The 14275-nt window shown below is 31.3% G+C and overlaps 3 protein-coding genes across 3 annotated transcripts; 2 read left to right on the forward strand and 1 right to left on the reverse strand.

Annotated features, from left to right (window-relative positions):
- The first annotated feature begins 4099 nt into the window (after nt 1-4099).
- LOC106380173 (PLAT domain-containing protein 3) lies at nt 4100-5335 on the forward strand. Its single transcript, XM_013819981.3, has 2 exons — nt 4100-4464; nt 4568-5335. The coding sequence occupies exons 1-2, from the start codon at nt 4396-4398 to the stop codon at nt 5000-5002; spliced, it is 504 nt and encodes a 167-aa protein (XP_013675435.2). The 5' UTR covers nt 4100-4395; the 3' UTR covers nt 5003-5335.
- Nucleotides 5336-5476: 141 nt separating this feature from the next.
- Nucleotides 5477-7096, reverse strand: LOC106380172 (succinate dehydrogenase [ubiquinone] iron-sulfur subunit 3, mitochondrial). Its single transcript, XM_013819980.3, has 5 exons — nt 6829-7096; nt 6573-6688; nt 6237-6475; nt 5817-6026; nt 5477-5700 (listed from the first exon to the last, which is right to left on the reverse strand). Exons 1-5 carry the CDS (start codon nt 6995-6997, stop codon nt 5514-5516), a joined length of 921 nt encoding a protein of 306 aa, XP_013675434.2. The 5' UTR covers nt 6998-7096; the 3' UTR covers nt 5477-5513.
- A 4824-nt stretch (nt 7097-11920) lies between these two features.
- On the forward strand, nt 11921-13501 carry LOC106380171 (calmodulin-binding protein 25). Its single transcript, XM_013819979.3, has one exon. The coding sequence runs from the start codon at nt 12210-12212 to the stop codon at nt 13185-13187; it is 978 nt and encodes a 325-aa protein (XP_013675433.1). The 5' UTR covers nt 11921-12209; the 3' UTR covers nt 13188-13501.
- Nucleotides 13502-14275: the final 774 nt, after the last annotated feature.

The following is a 14275-nucleotide window of genomic DNA, read 5'->3' on the forward strand; positions in this document are numbered from 1 at the left end:
TTGCTACTATTATCTACGATTTTAAGATAAATTCAGATTTTACTTTTTTTTTTTTTTTGCCGTCTATCCATTTAAGCTATATCAAGTGGAGAGCAGACAAACCGACTCCGAAGAGCATCTCCATCTGTCCGGATCTGATCTATATGGGAGAAGATAAAACTTCTGGTCCTTGCATCTTTTGCTAATCCGTCTGCCCGGCCATTTCGACTTCGAGGAATATGAGTAGTCTCACATCCTCGAAGTCTTCCTGTAACCTCTGGAACACCTCGATCTCTGTCGCGAAAGCTGGCCAATCCATCGGGTTTGTAATCATATCCACTAAGTCCATGCAGTCTGTCTCAAACCGTACTGCAGTGATCCCTTTGTCTTTCATACATGAGGCTGCCTAAAGTAACCCTTCTATCTCAGCGTGCAAAGCTGAGAGGTTCCTGTTACACGCCCGTAATCCGAAGTATTCTAATCCTATTTAATCCTTAAGACTTCACCCTAAGCCACTGACACTGCCATTATTGATCCATGATGCATTAATTTGACAAGTAGGGATTCAGGATATCCAAAGGGGCGTTGTCTCAATCTCTGTAGTGGACAGATCGTCATGATCCTCATTTGCTTCCTCATTTTCGTTAGCCTTCTTCCAACATTCTTCCTCAAGAGACGCATGTTGGAAGGTGTCAATGGGGGGATACGTCTTTCCCATTGAACAGTTTGTCGTTCCTCGCCTTTCAAATGTACCAACAGATCCATGGAAAAGTATTGAATTTTAGTCTCAAATGAGCCATCTCTTTTCTCTTCCAAAATAGGAAATTCATGTTTTGATATATAGATATATTCGGGAAGTAACACGGAATAGACGGATAGTAAGATAAGACCCAAACCTAAAGAGCTGGTAGGCATTCAAAAAGAAAATGATTAATCGATTCTACTAGACCAACACATCTAGGACTTTTTTTTACTTTTCTTTTATGGTTCAAGTTTTGTGTTTGCAATCATTATATTTCCACCACCTATTCGATTGTAGATTTTGGTGAGATAAATTATTAGTATCAATTTACCTCAGAAATTTGTCATGTTTGCCAAATAAACATTTCGTTTCATGTTATAGTTAAATTTCTTTATATAGTTTACCATGCGGCCATGAAAAGAAAACAAACTTAAATTTTATTACTACTAGACTATATATATTATATATTCTCTATTATATATAACATTGGTTCCTTATTTGAGTCGCCGTAGTTAATCCTTATCCCGATGGGTAGGAGAAGATTATAATTTATCGACCAGTTACTTATAATAATTTGTGATGATAAGAGATAACAATCCAACGCACTAATCAAATTGATACATCCCCACATTACAACAAAACTATTAATATATTTCTTTACTTTTTTTTTGATAAATCCTATCGGCTGATCCGATTGGGTTCGAGAATAACGCACATATCCTTATTTATAATTAATTTATGATCAATTACTAAATTTTGCTGTAATTATACTTTTTCTTCAACATTTTATCTCTACACCCAACAGGTTACAGTATATGCTTTTTTGGACTTATTATCATGACGGAGAATCTCTAAGTCTGAGCTTCCATGTCTCTGAGGAACCATATTAATTTGATTATCTCAGCAGTAACATGTAAACATAGTAGATTCCATAATCGATGATGCGTTAATAATTTGGAAAAAAATTGAATAAACTATACATTTAAGAACCTGAAGAGAAGATATGTCCTATACATCACAAATAGGTGGAAATTATTTTAAATTAGCTACAAAATCTAGCATTACCACGCCCAAAAATCCGCATGGTTGCCAAAGTGTTTGGATTTAAAATTCTCAAAAGATCTGAATATTCCAAGAAAATCAGGAAAAGAGATATTTACCCACAAAATCTAAATGCGTAATAACAGTTAATGATAGTAATCAACTTCGATTGTAGATTTAGGTTTAGTAGAATTTTTTGGTACAAATGTTAAATTAATGTTTAATATAAACTAGACTATACTCCGCGCTTTTGAGTACGGATAAAAAAATTTAACATTACTTAATTTATAAAATTAATAATATTTTAACATTGTTATTTTAGTGTTTGAAAACTATATAGTTATACTATTATATATTTATATTAAATATATAACTATATATTTTTATTTTTTATTTTTTATAATTATTTCAACCCGATTCGTTATGATCTTTTAATAAAATCTCTGTAATTAATTTGATTAATTAATTTGATTAATTGTATGCTATGTATTTTAGATAAAATTTAAATTATAAAACTTTTTTTATGTAATTAATTTTATCAAATATTTATTTATATACAATATTTAATTAAATATTATTTTTAATTAATAAAATTTTATTTTTGAAAATATAAATAAAATAATTCATTAATTTAGTTGATATCATATTAAATAATATATTTTGTAAATAAAATAGTTATATTTATTTTCAAATTTTCATAAATTATTTGAGTGTTTTAATCAATTATTTGATTTACTAAATAATTTTAAAAAGAGTAATAAAATGTATTAAAAAGATAAGAAATGATGTTTTCTATTGTTTGGACACAAGATTAATTATTTTGTTGTTTGGAAACATAGTTAGTAGTATATTGTTGTTTTTCATGATTATCCTTAATGAAGTTTTTATGTTTTTATAAGGAATTGAGATATTAATGATTTTGGTGAGTTTGACTATATACTAGAAGTATTAAATTTAAAAATTTACAAAAAAGGTTAAGTCCATGGAAATGATTATGTTTTAATAAGAGAGATAATAACTATTATGTCATGCATTTTATGTTTCCATTCAATATAAATATGTGTCCTGTGATTTTGCAATAAGATTTAGACATCTACTCCCTCTGTTTCATTATAAGTGTCGTTTTAGATTTCTGCACACGGATTAAAGAAAAAATTAATTTTATATATTTCCTATAAAAAAATACTATTACTTATGCACCTAACCATATTTCAACTAATAAAAAAATAAATTTTGCATAAAATTAATAAATTTTGCATTGAAAATCGAAAACGACACTTATTTTGTAATGAACAAAATTCTCTAAAACAACACTTAATATGAAACAGATGGAGTAATATTTATCTTCCTTAACTCGCGTATGCAAATGTTAAAACGAGAACAAAACACACATGTCTTTCTTGGCTAAGACATAGGTCGACCCATAAAAATTAACACATCCACCAGTCTTCTCTGCTTGTCTTGGTCTGGGGACGCTTCTTGTTATGAAATCCATACACTTAAACAACAGAACAAACGAATGCGCGTTATATATGGCTAGATAAGTATTCTTTTAAACTCTGATAGATGGTAGTATGTACATGATAAATTAATGTAAATACGATCATCTATACGATCAAAAGTAATTCTATATTATGTGACAATTTTGTATCATGGTGAGCATTTCTAAACAGCGAAAGCTAATGTAACTTGTAATGTCATGGCATTGACCAGAACAAAAATATAATGGTGTGCATGCTTAATTGACAATCTTTTAACAAAGAAACATACGTACGTACGAAAAACTGAAAGAGTAGTAGTTAGAACCGGTAAGTACATTAAAATTATGAAGTATTCAACCATTAGTTTCAGGTCAGGGCATATTAAGTATGAATTACAAGTGGGTGTCTTTAAAACGATATCAGATTCTGATTTGATAGAATGCTCAACGGTTCACAAATCACCTCTTTGAAGTTTTTTAATAAAGAAAAAGACTAAAAATATTCGAATATTTAATCTGGGCCGTCTAACTTGGTGGGTTCACACACCCAACTTGTTTCAGCTGGAATATAAATATATATATGATATATAATAGCAATATATTTTTTATGCTCCGAGTTTCTATATAACAAACTCATTTGGAAACTAAACAAATGTTTTCGGTTGATAAATAATTAATATCTCAAGAGCATATTGTAAGTTCAAATCACAATGAGCATATACTTTGACAAAAGGCATATGCTACGTTTATTACTTTTTTTTTTGAAAAAAAAATATCAACATTATGGTGGACAAATAAAAAGGAAGCATACCATTTTTATTTCATTTATTTTGTTAAGATGAAAACAAAACCCAAATTCTAATAAATATCAGATTTAAGAAATGAATGAGATGCATGCAGTCAACAACTATTAAAAGAAAGTTCTAATGGAAATTTTTTTGTAGAATAATTCATTTTTTCCAACGGATTATAGCGACACCACCGGAATATCCACATAAACTATTACTAGAAAATTTATTATTATCAGAAATTAACAATCCCTCTTAAGCGAACAAGTAAACGATTACAATAAATTTAAGTGCTCAACATCACTCGATTTAATACAATTTGGCTCTCTACCAACCAATAAACATAAGAGTTCTACAAGACGACGATGTTGCGCAGCAGCTCCACCGTCCTCATCTGTCTCCTCCTCATCTCCGCCGTAGCAATTGCTCTTTCCGTAAGTCACTTCCTTGCAAATGAACACACAAATCGTATATTACAACTTACAAGTCAAACGTTACCATTTATGATTAGAGTGATTAATGATATTATTTACATAGTTGGACAATGATGACGTGTGCGTGTTCACGGTTTACATAAGAACCGGTACGGTTTGGAAAGCCGGTTCAGACTCCGTCATGAGCCTCCGTCTCTACGACAGTTACGGGCAAAATGCTGTTATATCCGATTTGGTGTCATGGGGAGGTTTAATGGGTCCATTCCACGATTATTATGAGAGGGGTAATCTCGACATTTTCACCGGCTTAGGTTCTTGCTTATCAGGTCCGGTTTGTGCGATGAATTTGACTTCTGATGGCTCTGGCGATCACCACGGTTGGTATTGTAACTACGTTGAAGTGACGATGAGTGAGAGTCGTAAGAGAAGTTGTTCTCAGGAGAAATTCACGGTGGAGCAATGGTTGGCTCGTGATACTTCGCCATATGAGCTGTCGGCCATTAGGAATCAATGTTCGGACTCTGTCAAGAATCGATGAGTCGTTTCCACGATGTGAGTGTGTTATTTATTTATTCTGGTGGGGTTGTCAATGAAACATGACGTGATCATATATTTAATTCGAGTGTGATTAAGATTTCCTGCTTTTAAAAAATAAAAGAATGAAAACAAATATGTTATATACAATGCTTGATATTGAGTGATTATAACTTATAAGATGTTCATCCATATCTTGATTGTAGATCAGTCTTAAACTCTAATTTTGTTCATCTCTTCCAAGTGGTGAATTCAAAAGACTATTTGTCCGAAAATAATTAGTCCGTCTTTTTCACCGATTGAATCCATTTTATATGTTTTTTTATGGAAAGCACGTAGATATATTATATTTCCTTCGATGTAACAAAGCGTGTTCATTTTTCAAAAAAAAAAAACAAAACAAAGCGTGTTCTGATAAAGTTATATAAATAGAAAATAGTCCAGAAACACACGTATAGCCAGATATAAAAGCTTTTTATTACATAATAACCGGACAGGACCGAGTAATGGTATGGCTAGGCTCTCTCAATTCTCTTGACCGGATCTGGGAGCGAATGCTTAGCCTTCATCTTCAAGATGGCACTAGCTGGGTTAAGTCCTTTAGGACAAGTGGCCGTACAATTTTTGATTGCTCTGCATCTATACACTTTCCTTTCATCCTCTGTTATTGCTTGTAACCTCTCTTCTCTAAACTCATCGCGGCTGCGTTAAACCAAAGTACAACATAAATCTATGTTAGAGATCGATATGAATTATGACTGTTAATCTTCGATTTTCTATTCTAGTTTGAATAGAATGTATTGAATATTTTATTTAACCTGTCACTGATCCAGCGGTAAGCCTGTAGTAAAGTCGCAGGACCTGGAAACTCCTCAGGATTCCACCAATAAGAAGGACATGACGTGGTACAACATGCACAAAGTATGCATTCGTACAACCCGTCTAGTTTCTTACGGTCGTTTGGTGATTGAAGGTGTTCGCGTCCGTCTTTAGGCGGCTTCCTCGTCTTTAACCATGGCTCGACTGATCTAAACACAACACAATAACATGCATGAAGTGTCACGTAGAGGATAGAAGTGTATAGAGTTTCATTTTAAATACACGGATAGTTCTATCATTTTGTGGTTTATTTTCCAATATTTAGGTCAAAATATATAACCAATATTACCAACACATGCCAGAATATGGAAGCAGCGAGAAACCAATAAGAGATATAAAAAGAAGGGAGGTTTACTTACTTGTATTGCTGGTAAAAATTAGTGAGGTCGATGACTAGATCTTTGATGACGTACATGTGTGGTAAAGGAGTGATTATGGTTGGCTTAGACGTGTCGGAGTTTATAGGTTTAAGACATGCAACAGTATTAGTACCGTCAATGTTCATCGAGCAAGATCCACATATCCCTTCTCTGCATGATCTTCGGTAACTCAAACTCGGATCTTCCTCTGCTTTTATCTTCTGTAAGACGTCCAAAACCTAACGAAACACACCTCGTTATCCAAGAACCGAAGCCCTCCAAAATTCAAAGTAATCCTATGGAACTAATTAGTAACCAATAACTGTAGTAAATTACCATGGGGCCACAAGTGGAAACATCAACGAAAAATGATTGAAGAAAGGGTTTAGTATTTGGCTTATCAGGGTTCCATCTGTAAATCTTGAACTCCTTCTTGGCCACTTTGTGTTGGCCTGTTATCAATTAATTTTATATATAATTCTATAAAACAATATTGCGTCTATAAAAACCTTAAAATTTGCTTTTACAAAAGTATCGGTTTTTAAATTGTTCAAAAAAAAAAAAAACCAAAGTTTCGGTTTATTCATCATACCTTCTTTGTCTTTGATTGTTTCATGGGACTTTAGAGTATCTTTGGACAAGTCCTGAGCCGCTTTGTGACCTTTTAAGATGGGAAAATCTCCGTTGCCACTTAAACTGCTGCTCAAACGTACTTTCTCCGCCGCTTGGCTGCAGATTCTCCGCTGCAGCAACCGTAACATCTCTGCTCGCTTGATCAAAAGATGTTATTGAAGGGTTTTTAATTAGTTTTTGGAAGGAATGAGAGTGAAACTAGCATGGCGAGGAGAAGAGACCTTCTTCATTTCACTTACACGTAGACGTAGACAGTGTTGAGGATGTACCTCAGGGCACGTGTGCGACAACGTGTTCGAAGTGAATCTTTGATTACATCATCTACTTGTAAGGCCCATATAAAGCCCAAGCTTTCTACGATAAAACCCGTTACATTCACCCAAAAAAAAGAAGATAAACCCGTTTCTTGGGACGTTGACAAATAGGTCTTTATTTGTTTGACATACGATAAGAATTTTGTCAATTGCATTGGATTATTATTGGATCTTGTAATTTGTAATTCCCAAAACGTATCGTAATAAAAGTCAATGGTCCACTTTTCTGAGATAGAGGAAGAGATGCGACGTGGCATGTCTCATTGTCTTGAAGCATAACTACCTTTGATTAATCACACGCACCCTTCTTAACTCCAAGCACTCTTGTTTAATGTCTGCTTGTTTGAATGTCATTGTATGATTATGTACTTTTATATTTTATATACATAGCAAAATAGTAGGATATGATTTAACTTCGAATGGATGAATCAGAGTACTGTTTTCTATTTTGACCCAAAAAAAGAGAGTAAAGTTTTCTGTTTTTTTCAGAATCGAACTTTGTTGCAAACTTGCGATGATTATACATTTTGATCAAAATATTATACTCAATCCGCTTCGTTTTGTGTCATTTCGGGTTTGTGCATACAGATTAGTAAAACAATTAATTTTATATATTTTTTATATAAAACACAATTACATATATATCTAACCATATTTTAACCAATAAAAAATAAATTGCAGAATAAAATTAATAAATTTTGCATTAAAAATCGAAAACGACAGATAAAGTATTGGTTAAAAAGTTTTAAATTTTTTTATCTGAGAGACTTGGTTCTTTTTGGCTTGTCCTGTCTATGTATAAAAAGAAGTAATATAATTGAATTGTTTAGTCGCTTTGCTACAATCATACAAGTTAACAGTAACAAATCGCACAAAATAAATCATATCAGAAAAAGAAATAAAATGTTTATTGTATGATCTTAGTGTACTTATTATTCTGTAAATTTAGACATTATGATATCAAGTGTGGATTCTCGGCGAGTGATTGGGATGTCAAAGAATCAAGCCAGTGAGGAAACCAACAAAACCTAACAGACAAAAAAAATATTCTTACAAGTGGTGGGAATATTTTTTGTTTGAAAATATAATTATTGCTTAAACTGTGGGTAACAGCTTAGACATTCGCTTCAAAAGGGAAATGAAAATATTTATGTAGATATGCATTATGATAGTTTGAATATATGAATAATGGCACAATGATAATATTAATATAAACTACCAAACCAAGTGTTATGATCAGTTAATTATGAGTTTTGATTCTCTACATGTGTTTATCATTAACATTGCCTTTTGTAGAACAATACATATATATATATATATATATATGTGTGAATTTGATGTGATAATGTTTTATGATATTGATTTGATAATAGAAAAGAAATGTTAAAATAAAATTATTTAGACGAGCATCAGATATATCGTAATTGTTTGCTTTATTTTAATGAAATTATATGAAGATCTTTTTGTTTTTCTTAATTTAATTTTATTTTGTTGTTCATCGGATATATTCAAAAATTAAGCATCCTGTAGATTTAATGTTTGGAATATTTTTTGTAAATCAATGGTTTTTTTTTGTCGGAAATCAATAGGCTTGTCATATTTGAGCACCTTACATCATGGGGTAATATCCCTGAAAACAATTTTTCTTTGTTTTGTTCATCAATTTTTTTTTTTAAATATTTAGTTAAAACTTAAAAGTAAGCAATAACATGGTGTTTTAGATATGTGTAATGGTCAATATCAACAGTGGTAAGGTTATGCTAAGGGTTTTTAAATTGTGATTTTATAAAGGGAGGGTCTAATCAGTATAATACCTTTTCTGATTTATCACGATATCTATATGAAAATGTTCCTACATTCACCGATATTTTGTAAATATATCACTTTATACTTATTTTCGTATATATATTTTTCTTATAAGATTTGACTGGTTAAATTTATAGAAGATCATTAAATCAACCACTCAATTTTTATTAATTAAACATTTAAGGAATGCAAAGGCTCCTTTTCTTTTTTGAGACTTGGCTCGGCTGGCTCCTTTCTTTTAAACTTCCAATAATGTTTTGTTTTTTTGCTTGTTTGTTTTATATATATATATATATATATATATATATATATATATATATATATATATATATATATATATATATACTCTGAACAATGTAAATCATTCAAACTCTAATATAACTAATGTAATTATAATCAACCAATGAGTCCATATATAGTTAGGCAAAAGATTTGAAAGCTTTAAATTCCATGCAAAATTTATGGCCGTATTGAAATGTAATCTAAAATTAATAAGTTTTTTTGGCTTAAATTTAAATATCATTTCAAAAATAAATATTGATGCTTTATAAAATATGAATTATAAAATATAAGATTTGTAGATCAAAATTTATGTAAGTCTCTGAAATCTAATAAAGATTGATTATGCAATACTGAAATCGTTATGAAAATACTTGAACAATAGTCAATATATAATTCATTATAGTCAATCGTTATGGTAAAAATATATGATAAAACAATAGTTCGTAAAAAATTATAGTAAACATATGTATTAAAGTTAAAATATATTTATGAAATTATTATGTTTATTTATGAAATTATTATGTTTTATTTTTCTAAATAAACAAGTAAATAGTAATGTTTTTTTGTCACAATGTAAATAGTAATGTTAAGCACCTGAATAAAACTACTAATCGTTGTAATCAAAATAATCTGTTTTCTTTGATAATACTATATTATTATTTATTATTCAATGGAAATTTAAATAAGTAAGAAATCATGGATAATAGTTTATCATAAATTCGTATTTAGGAAAATTAACAGATTAGCATTTCTTTCGTTTTATTTTAGTTGTTGTTGTAGAGTAAAATTTTTCTGTTTTAAAATAAATGTCGTTTTAGAGTTTAAATGCACAATTTATTAATTTTATAATTTTTAAAATATTGGTTTAAATGTGATTAGATATATAGATAATTATTTTTTTATTATAAAATGTACAAAATTAATATTTTTTAATATGTATGCACAAATTAAAAAAAATGCAGAGAAAATATTGTTTAAAAAATATATATATATATATATCAAACAAGTGAAGAGTACGTGAAGATGTCAGATCTCGGGATTTCACTTCAAGATTTGATCTTCGGAGAAGCAAATCTAGGCAACTACACAACAGCTATGAAATAGAACGACAATGACCTCAACAACTACACAGCCACCTCTAATCCCTAAAATAATTAAATCCGTGAAAAAGCATAATCTAAAAAGTAAATACTTTAATAAGTTTTGTGGTCAAAAATACTTTGTAAGCTTACAAAATCTCTATTTATACAAATTATTTCGATTTGATCTTAGAAGCTTTTCGTGATACTTGAGAAAATTGATTAATATATGCATAACTTAATTGAGTTCCAAGTTAATGGAAAAGTATCGATTTTTACGAATACAACAAAGTTTAGATATATTTTCAGAAACCAAAGAGTAAAAGTTTTACTGTTTCTGCACTGTGACTGTAGTTGTAGTTCGTGGTTGAACTGAATTTATCTACCCGACCAAACTATCGATCAATCTAAAAATGCTACTATATTAAGAAAAGAATACCAACCATAAAAAAATAGGTAAATTATTATAGAATGCTATTATATCATTGATATTCCATAAACTATAATTATCAAATTTTAACTAGTTTAAAAAAAGTTATATGGTTTATTTGGGTATTAGAAAGTGACGAAATAGCAAGTTCTTGTCAATGGCTAGATGACAATAAGCGAATGGTTTCCTCTTGTCTATGATTCACCTTGTTAGTCCAGACCATAAAACAAATCAAATCAAATCAAACATAGATCGAAGAATTGTCAAAAAAAAAAAAACATAGATTGAAGAAAAGTACAATAAATACGATTAAATCAGGAAAGGGATACACACATTTTGTTCCATTTACTAAATTTAATTTGGTCTCACAGATCATTGTCCCGGTCAAAGACTGTGCTCTGTTTGACAACTTCTGGTACATGTCTCTATTAATCATTACCAAATGTCACTATTCCACATGTAATTACGCATTTTTGTACATATAGTAACACACGATTGAATGTACGTACATACTAGCCTCTCACTGAAATTCTACTGTTTTTAAATACAGTTCTCTTAATATAGATAAATTTTCTTATAATAAAATATCATTTTAGGTGTATAAAGGAGCTATGGTTATTGCTTGTATCATTTTCATATAGACTAACAACTTATCTTTTTTCATAGACTAACAACTCTTTACCTAAAATCAAGAGCTTTTACTCTATTATCAGTTAACTATATTTTAAAAATCATTTAAATTTTTTACCATATATATAATATATATCTACTACTGCTAATAGTCAATGTTGGTAAATTCCGTCTACCATTTCTTTTATTCCATTCACATATGAAAACAACAATACTTATTAGAAGCACTCCTTGAAAAGTAATGATAATGAAACGAATTATACGTATGTGTATATATAATTATATATTCATGCTTAAACAAAATCCCTGTTGATGTAAACAAAAAGCTCCATGTTCTTAAATTTTATTACTGTTAAGTCATTCACATCATCAATTTTTGAATAGTTGTAAGTACGTGCTATCTTTTAAAAGAATATTTTGATTATAAGCCGAATCACTCTAGCAAACGATCAAACGCATAGTTCGAGCACCCTTACTCTCTGATATTTTTATACACTAACATGTATTAGCCCTAGTTTCAAGTTTCAAGTAACGAAAAAAGGGGAACAAAAGGTAAAGAGCGTTAAAAGTAAGAGTAAAAAAATGAGAAGAAACTGTCCACTTTTAATTGGTTTTTCTTTCACACACAACCATCCATTTCAATTCCGTTCACACTCTCTTCCTCTTTTTTTGAAGTTTTTCGCAACCAAAATAATAATCATAACCCTCTCCATTATTTCTCATTCCTCTCGCTAAACCATCATCATCATCCTCTCTCTAGCTAAGCCATCATCTATCTTTCTCTAGCTCTCTCTCTGCCATGGATTCCGGCAACAGTAGTAGCATGCAATCTTCAAGCGGTGGTGGTGGAGGAGAACAAGAAGAGTACGACTCACGCGCCGATCAATCAATCTCTGCTTTATTCAACAACAACAACGCAACCACCGCCGGTCAAACACAGCTTGACTCTCTCATAGCTAACTATCTCAACACCGGTTGGTCAACAGATAATCCACTCTGGTCAACAACGACCATGAAGCCCACTGATGGCTCTACACCACCAGTCTTCTTCACAAACCCACTTCAACAAGATCTGAGAATAGTCTCAAACACAGACACAAGTAGTCCCATTAGTTCTGTACCTACCGACAAGAAAAACGGTCTGGCGGTGACAACACGGATTCCTAAGAAGAGATCTCGAGTCTCGAGACGGGCACCTACCACTATTTTGACCACCGACACTTCAAACTTCAGAGCCATGGTTCAAGAATTCACTGGTAGTCCTTCAAATCCTTTCGCTGGATTATCATCATCATCCTCTCCTTTTCCAAGATCAAGATCTGACCTATTCGGCCCTTCTTCTCCTTCATCATCCTCACGACCCTTGAAACCCTTTCCTCACAAGATTACCCCACCACCATCAACCAGTCATCGTTACCTAACTCCTCCTTCTACATATTATCATCAGGGTCATCTCCTTAACCTGAACATGCAAACCATCGCAAACCCTTTTTTCAATAACCACGTGGACGTGGGAACAAACTTTGGGGGGCTTCACAACATTATTGCCTCTTCATCCTCGTCGATGGCACAGCCAACCCTAAACACTATGCATGGACTGGACAAGAATTCTGACACCGATAATGATCCTCTAAGATCGATCAATGGTGAAGAGCAATACATGGTGCAAAGATCCGATGGTTACACACCGCCCGTTGCTTCTGGATCGGAGAATAATTTAGCAGCGGTGAGAAATAAAGGTATGAAGGAATTATCATGGATCTCTCCTTCTGATTAGATTCAACCTAACCTTTTTATTACATTATGATCGTTTTTATTATTATATAGATATATAAAAAAATGGAATAGAGAATCTCAGCGAAAATATTTGATGAATGGAACATTAATTAGTGTATGGAAATATTTTGGAATCTCTTATGTTCTAAAGTTTCTGTGGTCTAAATTAACAATGACTTTGTATATATTGGAACAATGTTATTTCTTTCTTATTAATGTTATTGTTATATCGGTTTTGCTCCGTTTATTAACTGTACTGGATTGGGTGTGTTTATATGTAGAAGTGGGTCTATATAATATATTTGATTTTGAACATCGGCTCGAGGTTTCTATACTTTAAAATTCTATTTAATTAAGGGAAGGATGCAACAAAGAGAAAGGTTTATCAGTTTATGTCACGAGGGACCCAAATATCATGCTATAAAAATGTTAGCTCTCTTGATACTAGGGTTGTGTATGAACCCTAAACAAAAGAACATTGCATTGGTTGTTATTTTATTTCACCTAGGGTTATTAGTTTATTTACCTATAGATAGAGTGATTGGTGGCGAGATCCAGGGAATCTTTAGCCGCCGCTTATCGTAAATTTATCCTCTTATTTTTATTTTAAACTCACATAAATTAACACGTCCTTCATCTATTAATCAATAATAGTAACAGTTTCCCAAAGAAACTATATTTTTACAAATTTATAATTTTTATTAACTTGAAAGTTCCATATCCGAATACAAAGATGTATTAACCATATTGGAGGAAATATACAATCACATTAACTCGTCGTGTCATTGTAATTCGACAGTAATCGTACTCGTCATTCAGTACGTCACCATGCCCGTAATTTCTTTAATCATAGTCGTCGTCATTAAACCAAACTTCGATGGTTACACTTACATCTATGGGGCATTTTAAAATTAGTAAGCAAAACAGAAAAGGGGAAAAAGTTAGTGAGCAAAGTTGCTTTAATCACACAGAAACTAATCAAAAACTGTTCATTTAGTTATGATGTCAGCTTCTGCTCGTTCTTTATTTTCTCAAAGAAATGGTGAAAGAGTTTAATCGTGAATAATAGTTTAGTTAATATAAGATAAT

This window comes from Brassica napus, chromosome A2, assembly GCF_020379485.1.
Source record: "Brassica napus cultivar Da-Ae chromosome A2, Da-Ae, whole genome shotgun sequence".
Classification (NCBI taxonomy): Eukaryota; Viridiplantae; Streptophyta; class Magnoliopsida; order Brassicales; family Brassicaceae; genus Brassica; species Brassica napus.

Excerpts from the sequence above, each read along its gene's own strand:
- LOC106380173 (XM_013819981.3), top strand. The coding sequence starts at position 4,396 with ATGTTGCGCAGCAGCTCCACCGTCCTCATCTGTCTCCTCCTCATCTCC. Across the intron at positions 4,465-4,567 it reads CCGTAGCAATTGCTCTTTCC|TTGGACAATGATGACGTGTG; the intron begins GTAAGTCACTTC and ends TTATTTACATAG.
- LOC106380172 (XM_013819980.3), bottom strand. The coding sequence starts at position 6,997 with ATGTTACGGTTGCTGCAGCGGAGAATCTGCAGCCAAGCGGCGGAGAAA. Across the intron at positions 6,689-6,828 it reads AACAATCAAAGACAAAGAAG|GCCAACACAAAGTGGCCAAG; the intron begins GTATGATGAATA and ends AATTGATAACAG. Across the intron at positions 6,476-6,572 it reads TTTCCACTTGTGGCCCCATG|GTTTTGGACGTCTTACAGAA; the intron begins GTAATTTACTAC and ends GTGTTTCGTTAG.
- LOC106380171 (XM_013819979.3), top strand. The coding sequence starts at position 12,210 with ATGGATTCCGGCAACAGTAGTAGCATGCAATCTTCAAGCGGTGGTGGT.